The sequence below is a fragment of the Seriola dumerili genome, unplaced genomic scaffold, assembly GCF_002260705.1.
Source record: "Seriola dumerili isolate Sdu_G_001 unplaced genomic scaffold, Sdu_1.0 BDQW01000219.1, whole genome shotgun sequence".
Lineage (NCBI taxonomy): Eukaryota > Metazoa > Chordata > Actinopteri > Carangiformes > Carangidae > Seriola > Seriola dumerili.
In genome coordinates, this window is record NW_019174474.1 from 7,951,466 (window position 1) to 7,967,294 (window position 15,829).

At 43.4% G+C, this 15,829-nt stretch overlaps 1 protein-coding gene across 4 annotated transcripts in view; it reads left to right on the forward strand.

The window, feature by feature from the left end:
- The window catches only part of mob2 (MOB kinase activator 2), a 65,537-nt gene extending 50,018 nt beyond the window's left edge, over positions 1-15,519 (forward strand). For 3 of the 4 annotated variants that reach the window (XM_022754309.1, XM_022754307.1, XM_022754308.1), the window contains exons 2-5: positions 8,227-8,387; positions 10,141-10,234; positions 14,022-14,146; positions 14,833-15,519. In XM_022754309.1, the coding sequence (XP_022610030.1) occupies positions 8,227-8,387; positions 10,141-10,234; positions 14,022-14,146; positions 14,833-15,152 (700 nt within the window). In that variant the 3' untranslated portion in view covers positions 15,153-15,519. Of the gene's footprint in view, positions 1-165; positions 432-8,226; positions 8,388-10,140; positions 10,235-14,021; positions 14,147-14,832 lie in introns of those variants that run through there. The other variant, XM_022754306.1, reaches the window with a different exon arrangement.
- The last annotated feature ends 310 nt before the right edge of the window (positions 15,520-15,829 follow it).

Below are 15,829 nucleotides of genomic sequence, written 5' to 3' on the forward strand. Positions count from 1 at the left end.
CATTGTAGTCCACAGTTACGAGCTGACCACCTGTTGCTACATTGTAACTACACTTCAGGGGAAAAGCACGCACCACGTCCACATGGGCAGACTTTGACGCCACCAGAGCCCGCCCACTTAGCCCTCTCCCCTTCTCTGATTGGACGACAGGGGCAGAGGAGGCAGGTCTTTTATGAAGTCTTCTCAAAGTTTTTCTTTTTGCTGTGCAGTGAGTCAGAACTTCACAGAGATCAAACCCTAGTGTGAGTCGGACATAGTACATCTGAATAATCTGAAGAAAGGATATTCGGACGTCGTATCTTCATGTTTTAAACTATGGTTGGTGATTATTGCTCCTTTTCTGGAGATAAGACGGACATGCACTCTCAGAGAAACTCCAAAAACGGACTAAGCTGCAAAATGGTACTTCAGGCAGTCGGAAAAGTACTAAGGTAAAACTTATTTTAACTTGACAGAGTGGTATTTCGCGGTTGAGCCTGTATTTTAAATGTGACTTTTTAATATTTTTGTGAAGCTGAGACACATTGAGAGAGAGTCCGAGTAGATAATGTTTGACTTTTATGCTACTGCTTTCTCCACAGAGGCCAAAAACCTCGTCCACTATAAGTTTGAATCATGTCGGGAGTCATTTTTCTGACGTCGTACCTCATCTTGAGCACCATTATTACAGACGTCCAGTGACATTAACATAGATGACATTGAAAACGTATAGCCTCGTTATGTTCATGTCCAGTCTATTGAGTGAGAAGTGAGTAGTCTTTGTTTTAAATCAGTTTTACTATGTCTCTATAACTCGACATGTGACATATGTAATTGTCTCCTCAGCAGTAATTACACAAGTTTTGGGACCCTCTGGTTCCGGGGTCACAGCAATTTACCAGCCGGTGGTGATGGGGACGTGTAGCCTGAATGCCTCATTCCTCTTCCTGCAGCGCTCAGTAACAAGACTCAACAAGAGCAAAAGAAATGCGACCCTGTCTCCTCATCTAGTCTAATCAATTATTTAAGACGCCTGTTTAACATTTCGCCAGAGACAACTTAAAACAGAAAATTCTTATAAATCACGGTGCTGAATATTTAAAAAAAAAAAAAAAAAAAAAAGTCGTATTCCGTAGAAATAGGAAAAAAGAGCAAATTATTGTCAGAGTTTTGTATAGCAGACCTCTTAATCCTAGTCCTATCAGCATCACATTTACACTGTAGGCTACACTGATAACTGAAAACTGCAGGAAATACACTAAACATAATTTCCAAGAGTAGAACTCAAAATATATGAATCTGGTGGTCTTTTTGCTCCTGTCTTTTTTTACTCTTAACATACTGTTTTTTTCTGAATGGAAAGCATTTTGACCTACATTTTATGCATAAAAAGTACTGTATAAATTGTCTTAGCGGCCATCAAAAAGCCATGATATGACCAAGCAGATGTAAGAATGTATGACCCAAATAGAGGTGTGTTTCTGTGTCATACAAAGTGACACAAATAACAACCCCTGTCATGAATAGTCTGTGTGGAGAGTCATTGCAATTCCAGCAAAAATACCCATGTCACAGCAGTATAGATTTGTCTTCAATCTGTCTGTGTCATGCAAATAAGACATGCAGTCATTATGAGTGTGTTCCTCCAGGGGATGGACCGTCCTGCTAATTCTTTGGTGAAGTTTCCTCTTACCTTTCAAGTCTGGGGACAGGTGTGTTTTCAAGCAGCAGCCCAAAGGGCAAATGCCTCAAAACCCACTGTTGTCCGTGAAGATGTGGAGAGTGATAGTGAGGAAATATCCACCATCTTTGGATCCTTTAACAGATTGTAAACAGGATATAATGAACACAGCGGAGAGTGTTATTGTAAAGTATGTTTTGTCTGTTGCAAGACTTGTGACAGGTAGAGACAAGTTCTGCTGCTCCTTCTTTTTTTTTACTGGCATATCAACCCGCCTTGCTTAAGAAATCAGCTGGTTACCAAGGAAATGCACCTTAACTGTATTTGCCCGATAGGAACAAAAGGGGGTTTTACATGAATCTGACGTCTTGAGGAAACACTGAACAAAAAACACTTCATCAAAGTTAACAAGGATGCATAGTTTTGGGTTTTATGAGGGGGTGGGGGGAACCATAGACCTGTTTATGGCTCCACTTTTAACATGTTTCCTCCTCCATTGAATGGTTGGATGCCCTTGGCTTTGAAGCAGGAATGAATACTAGATACTGTAAATGCAAGGCAAAGGATGGCTGAGATAGCTTTTAGCAGTTTACTCCCCTCAGAATGAATATGTAACCTTACACACCCTCCCACTTTGGTTTACTCTTTCACTCACTAACCATTCAGAAAAATTGATTGGATTGATGAGTGTAGAGAAATCGCATTCAACTCCTCAGTCATATCAGTCACTTCCTATCAAGCCAAATCAATGTCGGAGCTCTAACCCTCTTCAGGTTAAATTTGCCAAGTGCTTAACCAGCGGCTCGGTCTTATCTCAACCCGAACCCCCCTTTCCTGCCACACGTGCGTTGTGATGTTGATGAGGCTCCATTATGGTGCTGCCAGGGGGTCCTTACATACTCTGCAGGCCTGAGAGCCACTGAATGGGATTAAGCACAGGATGACAAGGGGACGAGGAGGTAGCCAGATCTGTGTAGGGGTAGGGCCAGTAGTTGAATTGTGTGTGTGTGTGTGTGTGTGTGTGTGTGTGTGTGTGTGTGTGTGTGTGTGTGTGTGTGTGTGTGGCTACAATTCGTATTTACTGATTTACACTGCTGCTGACGCCCCCGCTGATGCTACTGATAAAGTAGTGGCAGCTGCACCTTCTTTGTTTTTCTTTCCTTCTTATCTCTTCACTCCTGAAATAGAACAGACAGGTTTTTTGAGTGTCAGTGCTCTTTTGAAACTACACCAAAATTTCAAGAGCAATTTTAACAGAGCAGTTACTCTGTACACTTAAGCACTGCAAAGCTGAACCTCTGGTTTAGTCCATCCTTAACTTGGTCTCTTTTTAGCCCCGTAATGGCTGCTGTGGTTTAGCTTTGGTGTGCTTAGACTGCCTGCTCTCCTCTGTATGTGGTTTTTCGGGGAAAAGAGCCACTGAGTCCATTCAATTTGAATCCTGAAATAGATCAGGAGGCCAGGCTTGGGAGAAACTGATACTCCTGACGCACAGATTCACTCAGTTCTAGTCTTCTGGGTAAAGAGTGGAGTGAGATCCTGTTGTTATTGATGTTTTATTACAGTTCTTTTAATCCTGAATGATATGAACCCCACAATCAGTTGACAAAGGAGGGAGCAACTTCCTGACATTCGATTGATTCATTCTCTAACCTCTCAGGTATTTGTTTGATGGTCGGGTCAGATAGAAGTGTTTGATTTCTCTGGAGTTCCTGGGTGGAGGACCTCTGATTGTTGTCTATGGAGTTTCTTATCTATTATATCCTTATCATAGACACTGGGGCTGTTTCCCAGTAAAACTGCACTGTATAAGGGGCAGGTAATGACAAGAAGAGTGTATCTGTGCACCTTGGACCGGCTCTTCTTGTTCAAGAGTGATAATGAAAGCATCTTGTAGTTTAGAGATTTTCCTGTATTCTTTAACTCTGCTGGAAATTAAGCCATTTTTTGCCTGTAGCTTTATTTTATTTGTTTTGCAGTGCTAGTGCATTTGATTTTAGATCAGGGATCATTTTGCGTTACATAAATTGTTTTACAATTACAGAACTCAAAGCAATTCTGTCAGCTCACTGTAAGAAGCAGCCATCTGAGAGAGAAGATGGTAGACGTCCTTGTTGTTACTGTCGGATTTTTGCACGTGCTGTTCACCCTTGCAGATCGCATTAACTGCATCCATATGCCAATAGTTAGATTCCTCTGTGATCCAGAGGACCCATTCAGGCAGCAGTTGTGCAATATCTGACTTGGCAGGAGACACAGGCTTAACGGGAAAGTCATTACATGGGTTTTGTTCAACAGGTTCCAGAGTTTAGTTTGTTCAAATGACAGAAAGAACCAATAAAAAAAATCCAGGACCTCATGTGTTTCATGATTGTCAGTGATGATAGGCTCCATTCATGATTTGGTGTTGAGGTGATAAAAACTATGGAAAAATCAGTCGGCATTGTTTGAACGTTTCCTCTGCTGAAGCACTGGTGTGTGTGTTCACGAGGGGAGAGAGGGGGAGCTCTTTAGGAGCAAATTGTAGTATTTTAGAGAAAGCACTTAAGCTAATTCTGCAGCATAGCTCTGTAATGTGGCCCCGAGTGATTCCAGGATTAATTGGAACCAGGTTCTGGTAATGAGACAGGGTTGTGGTGTACCTGCCAGAGGGCTGCTCCTCTCTGCACAAAGTTTATTTTTGAACCAAGTATATTCAGTATTCAGCACGCACACGCTTAGGTAGCATACTTCACCTGATATATTCACCAGTGTGAGTCCAAAGCAATGTATTTTTGACACACTTAAACCAACTGAACAGTCTTGGTGGACACACGTGCTTGCACAAACACACTCTCTCAGACCAGACAGGACTCGCTTCTTCTGGATTTTCTCGAGGTCTCTGGTGGGGATCAGGCTCGTGACGCAGCTGTTGTGACCAGCTGGGTTGGCCATGAAAAAGGGAGAGGGGGCTACAGAGTCGAAAGAGAGAGTGTGTGTGTGTGTGTGTGTGTGTGTGTGTGTGTGTGTGTGTGTGTGTGTGTGTGTGTGTGTGTGTGTGTGTTTGAAGGCACAGGTGTGTATGTGTGGGACATGGTGTGTAAGTGGGGTACTGGAAGCATTGTACAAGACTAGAGGTAGTGACTGAAGAAGGCCAGAGTGGTGGGGGAGGTAGAGTTGCTGGGAAAAGTGAAAGGGGTAAGAGAGTGGCTAACAGACAGAGTTGAACAGCTGTCAAGTAAGTCACTCCTCGACCTCCATGTCACCCAACTATACAACCCTATTTCCTTATTGTTTTTATTGCAGATAAGACATCAGCATGTCTGTCGTACTGCTTCTAGCCCCTCAGCTGGAAAAGTTCAAAGGACATCAGTTTTGCACATGTGATGTTCTCATGGCTCTTAGTAGACTCATGTTATTCCACCAAGCCTTACCAGGTTTTCTGGATCGTGTTCCTGTTCCTGTTGGTGCCAGGCAGGCTGTGGCTGTCCCCCCCAGCCCAGAGACATGTGCCTGGCCCTGGCCTGAGTTCCCCTCCACTCTTGCCTTCTGGCCTGCCCTGATCTGTCCCTGATCTGGTGAGGAGAAAGCGGCATCTGCTGCCTTTTATGGCAAAGACTGGCCTGGGAGAACTTTACCAAGAACAGACAAAGCTGTGTGTGTGTGTGTGTGTGTGTGTGTGTGTGTGTGTGTGTGTGTGTGTGTGTGTGTGTGTGTGGTGTGTGCGCGCGTTGTAGTGAAGACAGACTATGTACGTATGAGGGGAGGAGTGCTGGCATAGAGGAAGTTTTCTTTATCCTAAAATAAACTAATGGCTCCAGAATTTCACCTCCCCTTACCACACAAATGTTCACAAGAAGTGGAGGAGGCGTTTGTATGGAAAATTATGAAATTACAGAGGGAGAGAAGCAGGAAATAGCTCAGTGAAACAGAATGTTTTCAAAAGGAAGGAGGGGGGGGGAGCAAGAAAGAACTGACTTGAACCTTTCACAGGAACCAAACAGTTTTCTGAGGGGCTTAGCAAAGCCTTTGAAAAGTTGTGAGAGCTGACGGTATCTGTGGATGAAGCGCTTTCCTCGGGAAAAGCTCTTTCACATGATGGAACATGTAGCTCACAGTGCAAAACCACATGGACCACATGAATCTGTCTGTGCCCTCATGAGCAGGAAGGTTTTTTTTTTGTTTTGAGGGGGAGAGGAAGCAGACAGAGATAAGGAGAAATGAAAGAAATTATAAAACAAGCATGGGAAAGGAGCTTTGAATTTGAAAGAAAGGAACAGTAATTAAAAAGAGAATCAGAGTAGAGGTCATTAAATGGGACGCTAATGGGGCAGGAGGATAGTTAGGCACAGAAAGATGAAGGGAAAGGGCAGAAAGAGATGAAAAGAGAGGGCAAGTATGAGGCCTGAGGCTTTTGACCCCGAACAATAGACTGTTTGGACAGGTGAGCCAGCAGCCACAAGGAAAGAAGGAAAAGAAATGTCTGTAAGCCTGAAGAAAGACAAGATATTGTTTATGAAAAAAAAAAAAGCAACAGACCAACAGGAGAAAAGACGTGAAACAGAAAGTGGCCAGTCATTAATAATTAGCCAGCAGTGTAATCTGCCGCGTCCTTGGTTTTTAAATGAGGCCAAAACAAGCTCAGGTACTTCCTGATAGGAAGAGCCGAATACCTTGATAAATCATTACCGTACAAATGAGAACCTGAGCAGTGTCATGTGTGTCTGTGAACGTGACTCTGCAAGTGGGCGTGTCCCTCGGCTCTTAACGTTTTCACAGGACACCCAAAGGCAGTTTAATTGCTAAACATTTCTCCTGACAGATAAATTAGAACGACAGCCGCCATGTAAAGGGGGCAAACGTGAACATTTACATAGTAAAAGGCCTGCGGGCTCTGTGTGCATCCACATGTTGACTTGCCTTCCCTTGTTTGCTGAGGTGGAAAGCAGGGCGACGCTTCCTGGAGAGGGGAATTAAACTGCACAGAGCTTTTGAACACTGCTCTGGCCAAGAGGCCTCGTGCTCCACAGTCCTGTCATGTTTTGTAAGTGTTTATTAGTTCCCATGGATATCAGCTGGGCCTGTGTCGATCTACCTCCTCTCCTCGTTCCTTTCTCCCCCTCTGCTCTCACTCCCACTTCTGTTCTCTATCCTTTCTCTCCAAGTGTATTTCTAATATCTCTGGCGACATGTACCGTGAATGTAATGACTTTCTTCTGCAGAGAAAGAACCAGTCATCGCCTCTTTCCTGTAAATTCCAAAGTTAGTCTCAGCAGAGCCCAAGAGAAAGTGAGAAGGGTTTTGGCTGCTGCTGGAAAATAGTGTTTATGATCCCTCGTCATTGGTGCTTTTAGAACAGCTCTCCTCGGTCCAGGAGCTGGAGCTGCCGTCTTTCGGGAATGGCGGGGGATCAGGGAGAGCGAATGGGAAGGAAAGGGGAAGAGCGAGAGCCAAGAACACATGGCTGGATCATTGTGTTTAGACAGAGGGTGTGGAGAGAGGAGGGATGAGAATTGGACATGGAAGCAATGAGCGCAAGACTAGCGGAAATGAGGGTCATCAAAAGCACAATAAATTCAGGGAGCAAACTGAAACTCCCTTGTCCTTAAGTAAACTTAAACAATGATAGCATAGCCATGGAGTGAAATATAGATGTAGGTAAAAGCTGGGAACGGGAATGGAGTCATGACAGGATGAGGATACAGAGTGCGGGTCAAGTTTGCTACTGATGGCTCTAACTTTCAAAGTCATGAAGAAGAAACCTTGTTGGGCAGTTAATTACATTTGTCTATATTTCGTGCCAACTGTCCCAGACAACACTACCTATGTTTATTTGTCTCACTCATGCATCGAGCCTTTCAACCTTTGACCTCAGATTGCTCTACCTCCACTGGATACAGGACTTGGAGCAAGAAAGCTCGGGGGGGGGGGGGGGGCTTACAGCCCTGGAAGTGCAGGAGGAGTGTGATATGACATCCCCATGCTAAAACTAGCAGTGGAAGTACAAGGCGCTGGGGACGTCTGTGTGGAACCTATATAGACGTAACATTAGGGCAGAGGTCAGAGTTAGGGGTCAGGTACAGCCACAGAGGGCTCTTTGTTTGGTCTGTTTAGGTTGCTGTGAATCCAAAATACAGAGAAAGTTTGTGTTGTGTAACTTATGTAGTGAGGTTAGAGGGTCAGTTGCCTATGTTTTGTTGATCTCTGGTTTAGGGCCATCTATATCTATATAACATTTTGCCAGTCCAAATAACTTGCCTAACTTTTCAGTTCATTGAGTGGAAATTTGCAGTGATTTTTACTCCACGTTCAGTGTTGTCTCAGCATTTGGCCGGCACTACTTGAATATCTGGTTGGATACTAGATGTTTTTGGAGTGGCCTCATGTAGGCCTGTCTGGAAAATTCTTATACTAGCAGCCCAGCAAAGAGCTCACGTTGCCTTTCATTCTTTACAGTGTCGGGAAGACAGTAAATTTACCGTTTACATAACTCTTCGGAACTTTTGAAATGTCACTTTAATTTTTTTATTACCTCTATCAAGTCCTTTGCATCCCCTTATCCTGTCCTCTTTTTCTCTGTGTTGCAGGAAGTCAAAGACGAAGCCAAATGGAAAGAAGCCTCCGGCAGAAGAGAAGAAGCAGTACTTGGAGCCAGAGTTCACAAAAATCCGTGTGGTGGACTTTGACCTCAAGGAGCTGGTGGTGCTGCCCAGAGAGATAGACCTCAATGAATGGCTAGCCAGCAACAGTGAGTGACTCCGACTGTGGTAGTAGTTAATGACAGAACATATGGAGTAGGAGCTCAAAGAGTTGGACACATAACTGAGGGTGACGTCCTGGACAGCCAGCAGAAACCACTGCTGTAATTACTAGGCCTGTAAAAGCAGTTTAACACAGTCATTGTTAAAATGTGAGATGGGCCTATTATCTTATTTGAGACATAAACATTCCTTAAAGCTCAGTGTTCACTCCGGCCTATGTAAAATTTTCCTCAGGGGTTAGGAATTGTTTTTCCAAGGCAGTATGCACTTGTCATCCTGAGTCGACAAGATGTTCCAGTGGTGCTCGAGAGCCAAGCCCTTAACATGATCCAGGCCTGGCATAGCATTGAGCCTGTTCCCAATGACACACTGCTTCTTTAAACATCATCATTCACTGCCAGCTTTAGTCTCGATGCAGTGTTTTAACTCTTATTGAAATTTATAGCTGTCATTATGAGCATCATTTCTGGTAAGCTGACTTTGGTCTGGCTGATTGATTCATGAGGCTCTTTATTTTGTCTGTCTCCCTGACTTTGTCTTGGTTATGTGTCCAATTTATCCAGGTGCTCGTGAGGGAAAAGGAGCAAAACAAACATTCTTCTTTTCTTTTTATTTTAGGCTGATAAAACTCTGTGATATATAACAGATGGGACATGTTTTCACATGTTAATGTGTTTTTCAACATGAAATCGAAAGTTATATAAGCTGGCTTGTCTCAACTTGTTTCCAGCACCAACTGGGTTTTTTTCTTTTCCACAATTAATAGGGCTCAATGGTGTTTTGATTGAATTGTTTTTTAACCAAATCAATAATGAGTCATTTCATTCTGCACACAAGTACAAACCAACAGGACTTTCATTGAACATTCTCTCACTTGGTGCCGACTTTGTCAAGCAGGAAAAGAGGGGATGACAAAATGTAATTTGCACCAAATTACACTGTGTCATTAGGTTTGTTCCTTATGAGAAAACCAAGACTTTGGAGTTGGCAGGAATCGCATCGAAAGTCAACATTCAGAAAATCACAGACCTATTTTCACAAATAGGAGCCAGACCAGCAGAGCTGCTGCTCAGAGATGTTCACTGCAGAAGCCTAAACATTATTGTAAAAAACATTTTAAAGGGTTACCTGTGGTGTCCAGACCTCCCAACTTTCTTTAGGTAGGAGCTGTGTAGCAGCTACTCAACATGAGAAAATGGTTAAATAATTAGGACGGGGCAACATTAGCAAAGACAAGTTTCCCCATGATGTTGCTGCAAGCTTTAAGTCAATTGTTTAACATACAGAACTAATGCTTGGCTTTGCAGCATAACAGGTTGTGAGTGAATTTTCCTCATGGCAGAAATGCCTGTATCAGTGTTAGGTGACTGGAATAACAACTTCAAGTTGCCAAAGCTGCAGCCACCTCCTTTTTTTCCATTCATTTTGAAGTGCACACACACTGTTGAAGGATGCGGTGACTTGATGGATTAGTGTGTGTGCATGTGACTGTGACTGTGCCACTGATCACTGTAACAGATAAAAGGCAGTATACAACACTGTAGGTGTTTCCTCATCATCCAATGGAGAACGTGACACAAGACACAAATAGTCCACTTTTATGTTCTCGCAGTATTTTAGTCATTCATTCACATCGTTCTGACATGATAGAGTATTGAAGTGTCCTTTCTATGATTTATTCCGAGTGCAGACAACACACACTGAATGCTGTGGTCTCTTTCTCTCACGTCTTTCCTACAGCGACAACATTCTTCAACCTTATCAACCTGCAGTACAGCACCATCTCAGAGTTCTGCACTGGGGACACCTGTCAAGCCATGACGGCCTACAACACGTAAGTTATATCCTCTGCTTTTGGTTTATTCATTGTTAACCTGCAGAGCCCCATTGGTTTATTCATCAGAAATCTAGTGTCTCATTGGTTAATTCATCAAGAGAAACCTCCATGTTCACCGAGGGACAACTCAAAACCCACAGCGTGTATAGCGTGTAAGGTGCACTGCACCTTTGTATCTCCATGCTTGCTGGAGTGCCTGAATTGAAACAGTTTTTGGTCACTGTAACTCCCTCCCACTGTAACTCCCTCCTGTCCATAGTGTTTGTGAAGAAATCTGTTTTTAATGTGATTCCAATGGAAGTGATGGGGGACAAAATCCACAGTCCGCATTCAGTTTAAAAATTAAAAATGCATTATAAAATTCAGCTAAAGCTAAGATGAGGCTCTTTTTTTTAACTACATAGACAGATGTGAGCCAAAAAATTCAAAACAACTGTTTACCCACTTTATGTCATTTGTTATGTTTTCAGGCTGTTGTTTGTGCTGTATAACACCAGGAAAATAATTTCCGGTTTGCTGGTCAGCAAACTAATTGCTACTTTTCTTTATAGAAGATGCACAGCTTGTGAGTCAGCAAAAGAATCCACCTCGTGTTTGGTCTTTGCTCCAATTAAGATATTTTTAATTTGCTTCAAACTCATCCAGTGTAGCTGCTGCATTAGGTTTAGTTTGGCTGGACAGACTTGTTGCAGTTTCACCTTTAATCCCTTCTGGTCGTTTCTGTTTCTTGCTGCTATCTGAAGTCTGCTAATATCATTACATTCACATCACACACACTTCCTAGTTCGATTGCTGTGATCAAACGGTTACCAAAGGAGTCTGCCCTTAAAATCTGGCCATTTGTTCCAATGCTAAGGCTAGCTCTGGATCTGAAAAAATGCAGGCTCATATCACTGCAAAGTCACCAGACAAATTATTTTTGAAATGTCTGTCATGTTTTTAGAAATGTGTTGCAGCTGCTTTTTTCTCCAAAGGTGGTTAATTGCTACAGCGTGCAATGAGGTAGGGCATACCTGTGCAGTAGTTTAAGGATGATCATAACATGGAGGCATATTCACGCCGCGTTAACAGAGGGAAGGTGACTAACTGTAAGTGTTTTCCTAACTAGTTTGCCCTGTCAGGGCGCGGTGCCATCTTTATGTGTGAACCCTTGTCTTTAGAGAGAGGCCTTCATCCCCCCGTGTATACTGAAGGCTGGAAAAACCTGATTACCCGAACTCTGAGAAACACAGCTTGTAACACATTACAACAAGCATACAAGTGCGGACGCTTACGCACACAATCACCGTGGACAAAAATATGACGATGACATCAATGCCAAACAAGACAACCCTTGAGAAATGACACATAAATGACAGATGTGCTATGAGGAAAAAAACTTCACATCACGCGTTAACCCCTCAGTCATCCCTGGGTTTTTCCACTGCTGTCACTTTAAGCTACTGTTGCTAGCAGACACCTTGAGAAATGGAAGATACAAAGGTGCTTCACCTGCGGTATGTGAAGAGTGGAGACAGAAGTGCAGATTAACATGTTTTTCTTTACACTGTCTATTGACCTGTGGAAAACAGGTCAATAGACAGTGTGAAAGAGGTAATGTGTTAATCAAGAGGAAAAACACAGTCAAACTTTAGTTTGTCACACAGCTTCACTCCGGATTTAACAAAAATGTTTAATGCATTTTAGTTTAACTAAAACTGTTACTGTCAAAACTGTTTCTAAGACAAGGCCCACCATTTATGATTGTACCTTCCTTCACTGCCCGCTGGCCAGCACCCCACCCTTTCCTGCCCGTGCAGGACCTGGCACCCGCACACCCCTCTGTGGTAAAAACTGACTGAGCCACAGTCGCAGCAGCGTCAGTGCCCCTGCCCGAAGGCAGAGCTCAGCACTATTTTTGGAAGAAAATGTTTCCATGAGCTATGAGGGAACGGAACCATTTGGTAGCTATTTAGACCCATTTTGTATGGGTGGGTGGATAGACATGTGTGTGTGTGTGTGTGTGTGTGTGTGTGTGTGTGAGTGTGTGTGTGTGTGTGTGTGTGTGTGTGTGTGTGTGTGAGTGTGTGAGTATGAGTGTGAGAGAGTGAGAGTGAGAGACACGGAGAGAAAGAGAGAGAGAGGATAATGCGCTTACACTCTTAATTAGCGTTGGGTTCAGATAGCTAGTTCCATCTTGGATTTGGTTGGTAAAATTCATGAGCAAATTAAGCTTCATTCACAAATCTGATGTCACATCTTTTATTTCTTAATAAACAAAGAGCAGTGAACAACATTAAGTATTCATTTGTCTTAATAGCAAACAGATTTTTATTGGTTTTGCCACATCCTTTAAACGCACTGCGCCGATGCAGCCAGATATCATATGGTCATACATATCACATGTACATACACTCACCATGGTCACATTTCATAACCACCCACACCACCAACAGCCCACCCTCCAAATAAAACATATCCAGGAGATTACAGAAGGAAGAGAAAATTACATGATAAATGACTTTAAAGAAAATAGAGAACACTGTTACTTATTTTAAAAACTACAACAAGACAGATATGAACTCAATTCATCCAATTGTAAAAACCTGGAGGAAACTAAACACTAAACAAGTTTTAGTTTTTTAATATTGAGTTGCCAAAAACTGCCTAAATTAGATGAGGAATTTGTAAGAATTCATTCTCATGAATAAACCACCTTGTGTGGCAGTATTGTGTACTGTATATTACTATATATGGCCATGGTTTAATCATGTCAGCATGTCTGGGTGGGTATGGAGGAGAGCAGAAGGCATATTTTTTTTAGCTCAGCCAGTGTCTCTCCCACACACAAACACACTGTCTAATCCTGTGTGAGTAAGTGCATTGTAAGAGTCTGGTCCAGGTCCTGTGGTCAGTAGGTCCCCTCCTGCAGGGTCAGTTATGTGGACGCTTTTACATTCCTCAGGATTTGTAACGTCTGCCCCACTGACTCACACACAAAAAAACTACACCTTCACGAACATTTCTTTTCACCATTTTATCTGCTCATTAATTGACCTTTCCAGCTCACTGAGATCTTCCTTTTGTCTCTGCGGCCACCTCACTAGTCCTGTTTCACCATCTCCTCCCGCTTTAGCTCGCTAATATCCGCCTGCTGCTCAATCATCCATCTTTGAGGTGTCTGCTGACCTGCTGTTTGACTCCAAGCCAACCGCTTACAATTCAGCTATCTGAGTCAACCCCTACAGAAATATTTGACCGGCAGTGGGACTGACCCGAGAACCGAGGGGGATCAGTGTCCCGTTTACTCCCATCACTGCAGGGAATTTGGCCCAATCAGGAAATTAAAGCTCCAGGGCAGGGGGTTCATCAATTCCACTGATATGAAAACATGCTAAGATGATATCTGGATAAGAATGTGTCTGTATGAGACATGAGATAGTTTGTAGTGTCGCCTGGATCATACATCTCCTTTTTGATCTGTGTCAGTCAGAAAGTGAAATGCCATGGGTCATGGGTTTTCCCTGCACAAGGAAATAGAGCAGGCGATGTCTCGGAGGTCACCTGCGTATTGTTTTCTCTTCCTGAGACAAAATGATTTGACATTTTTCTGTTCCAGGAAATATTTCTGTTTATGTCTGAGCTGTGCCTGCCTCAGCCACAAACATCCATCAGAAAACATTCATTATGATTCATTAAAAGCCACCTCACAGTTGTATAATGATATCCTGCTTGTCAGTAATGTGTCTTATATCTTGTAATGTGTGGCAACATTGGCATTTTTTCCTTGTGTGTCTCTCTCTAGAATATACTACTGGTATGACGAGAGGGGGAAGAAGACGAAGTGCACTGCTCCGCAATATGTCGACTTTGTAATGAGTCTTTGTCAGAAACTGGTCACAGATGAGGAAATCTTTCCTACAAAATACGGTGAGAATCCGTTTGCTGCAGAGACCTGCAGGGTCTCTGATCTGTCACTGACTCCTGCAGCTGATGTTGCACTGCTGCCCCCTGCTGCCTCAGCTGGTGAAACTGAGTGGTGTGGTGCAACAATAAATATTAAAAAGAAATATAATATATATGGCATCTTCCTACATTTATTTTCACTATTGATTAATTTGCTGATTAATTTCTCAATTAATTGATTAATCATTTGGTTTTTAAAGTGTTACTCCGAATATCAAAGAGAATAAATAAAACCAGCAAATATTCACATTTGAGTCATTTGAGTTTTTGTCATTTTTGCTTGAACAGTGACTGATATAATTATAATAATGAATTAATTTATTGATTGATGAATTTCAGCTATTCCTCCATTGTTGTCTAAAAACTATTTACACATCAGTGAACCACAGTTGCACTGGGTGACACATTCCTTCATTTCCTTGGACACACACGTTAGTTTATTTTGAATCAGTCCCAAGCAGGGCAAGCAGAAAAGTATTGAGTCAGACTACACTGCTGGTTTTAGTCTTTTCATTGGATTTATTGACGATAAGAAAACTTTAGAACAACATCAATCTTTTTTTTTTTAAAAACATCTTACTCCCTCAAAGTGATACCTGTTTCTAAATCTATGTCTTCTGTCTGGTTTTCATTTCCTTTTCTCCCCTCAGGAAAAGAGTTCCCCAACTCCTTTGAGTCCTTGGTAAAGAAGATCTGCCGGTACCTGTTCCACGTGCTGGCTCACCTCTACTGGGCGCACTTTAAAGAGACGGTGGCTCTGGACCTGCAGGGCCACTTGAACACTCTGTATGCACATTTCATCGTTTTCGTAAGGGAATTCAACCTGGTCGACCCCAAGGAGACCTGTATCATGGACGACCTGTCCGAAATCCTCTGCACCCCCGCCCCGCCACCCGCGCCCACCCCGGCCCCTTCTGCCCCTGCCTCTGCACCCTCCCCCTCTTCACAAAACCACGTGACGGAGAGATGAGCGGGGGCGGCGGTGAGACAGCAGCCCCGGGGGTGATAGAAGATAAGATAGAGGAGAGAAGGAAAGACAGCCTGGCCCCCTTCCTCGGTGCCAGCAGGACTTAAGAGACCTTCCACTACCCTTATATTTCGCTACGACACCAACCAACCAGCCGGAAGGAAGGGGGGAGGGTTTTCGGGGGGGTTTGGGGTGGCGAGGAGGGGTTTGTCACGCCAGCAGGAATTGGTGTGAGCGTTCCTCCCAGGGGCAAATCCCTCCCATCTTCTCTGCAATTTAAACTAGGAACAAAAAAGTATGTGTATGTTTTATTTTTGGTTTTATTTCATTTTTATTTTTGTTGAAGTTTTATTCAGTTTTTATTTTTTGTTGTGGGGGTGGGGGGTGGATTGGGGGGTGGGGGGGGTGCAGTGTGTCTGTCGGCCCTTCGCCTCCCTCTATCCTCTACCTAACATACAGTACAGGAAGGGGGCTCTGCTTTGCTTTGACCTACTATTGTACAGTGTTGTTGATGTGTGGAGAAGAGGCGTCTCTGCTCACCTGTGGGCTCGTCCATCCCTCCTCCTGCAGTGGCGGGAGGCAGCCTGCAGGCGCACGGCCACTACGCTGGCCAGTAGGGAGCCATGTTACTGCCTGATGGGGCAATAACTAGCCAATCACTGTTTGGGTTGTTTATGTCG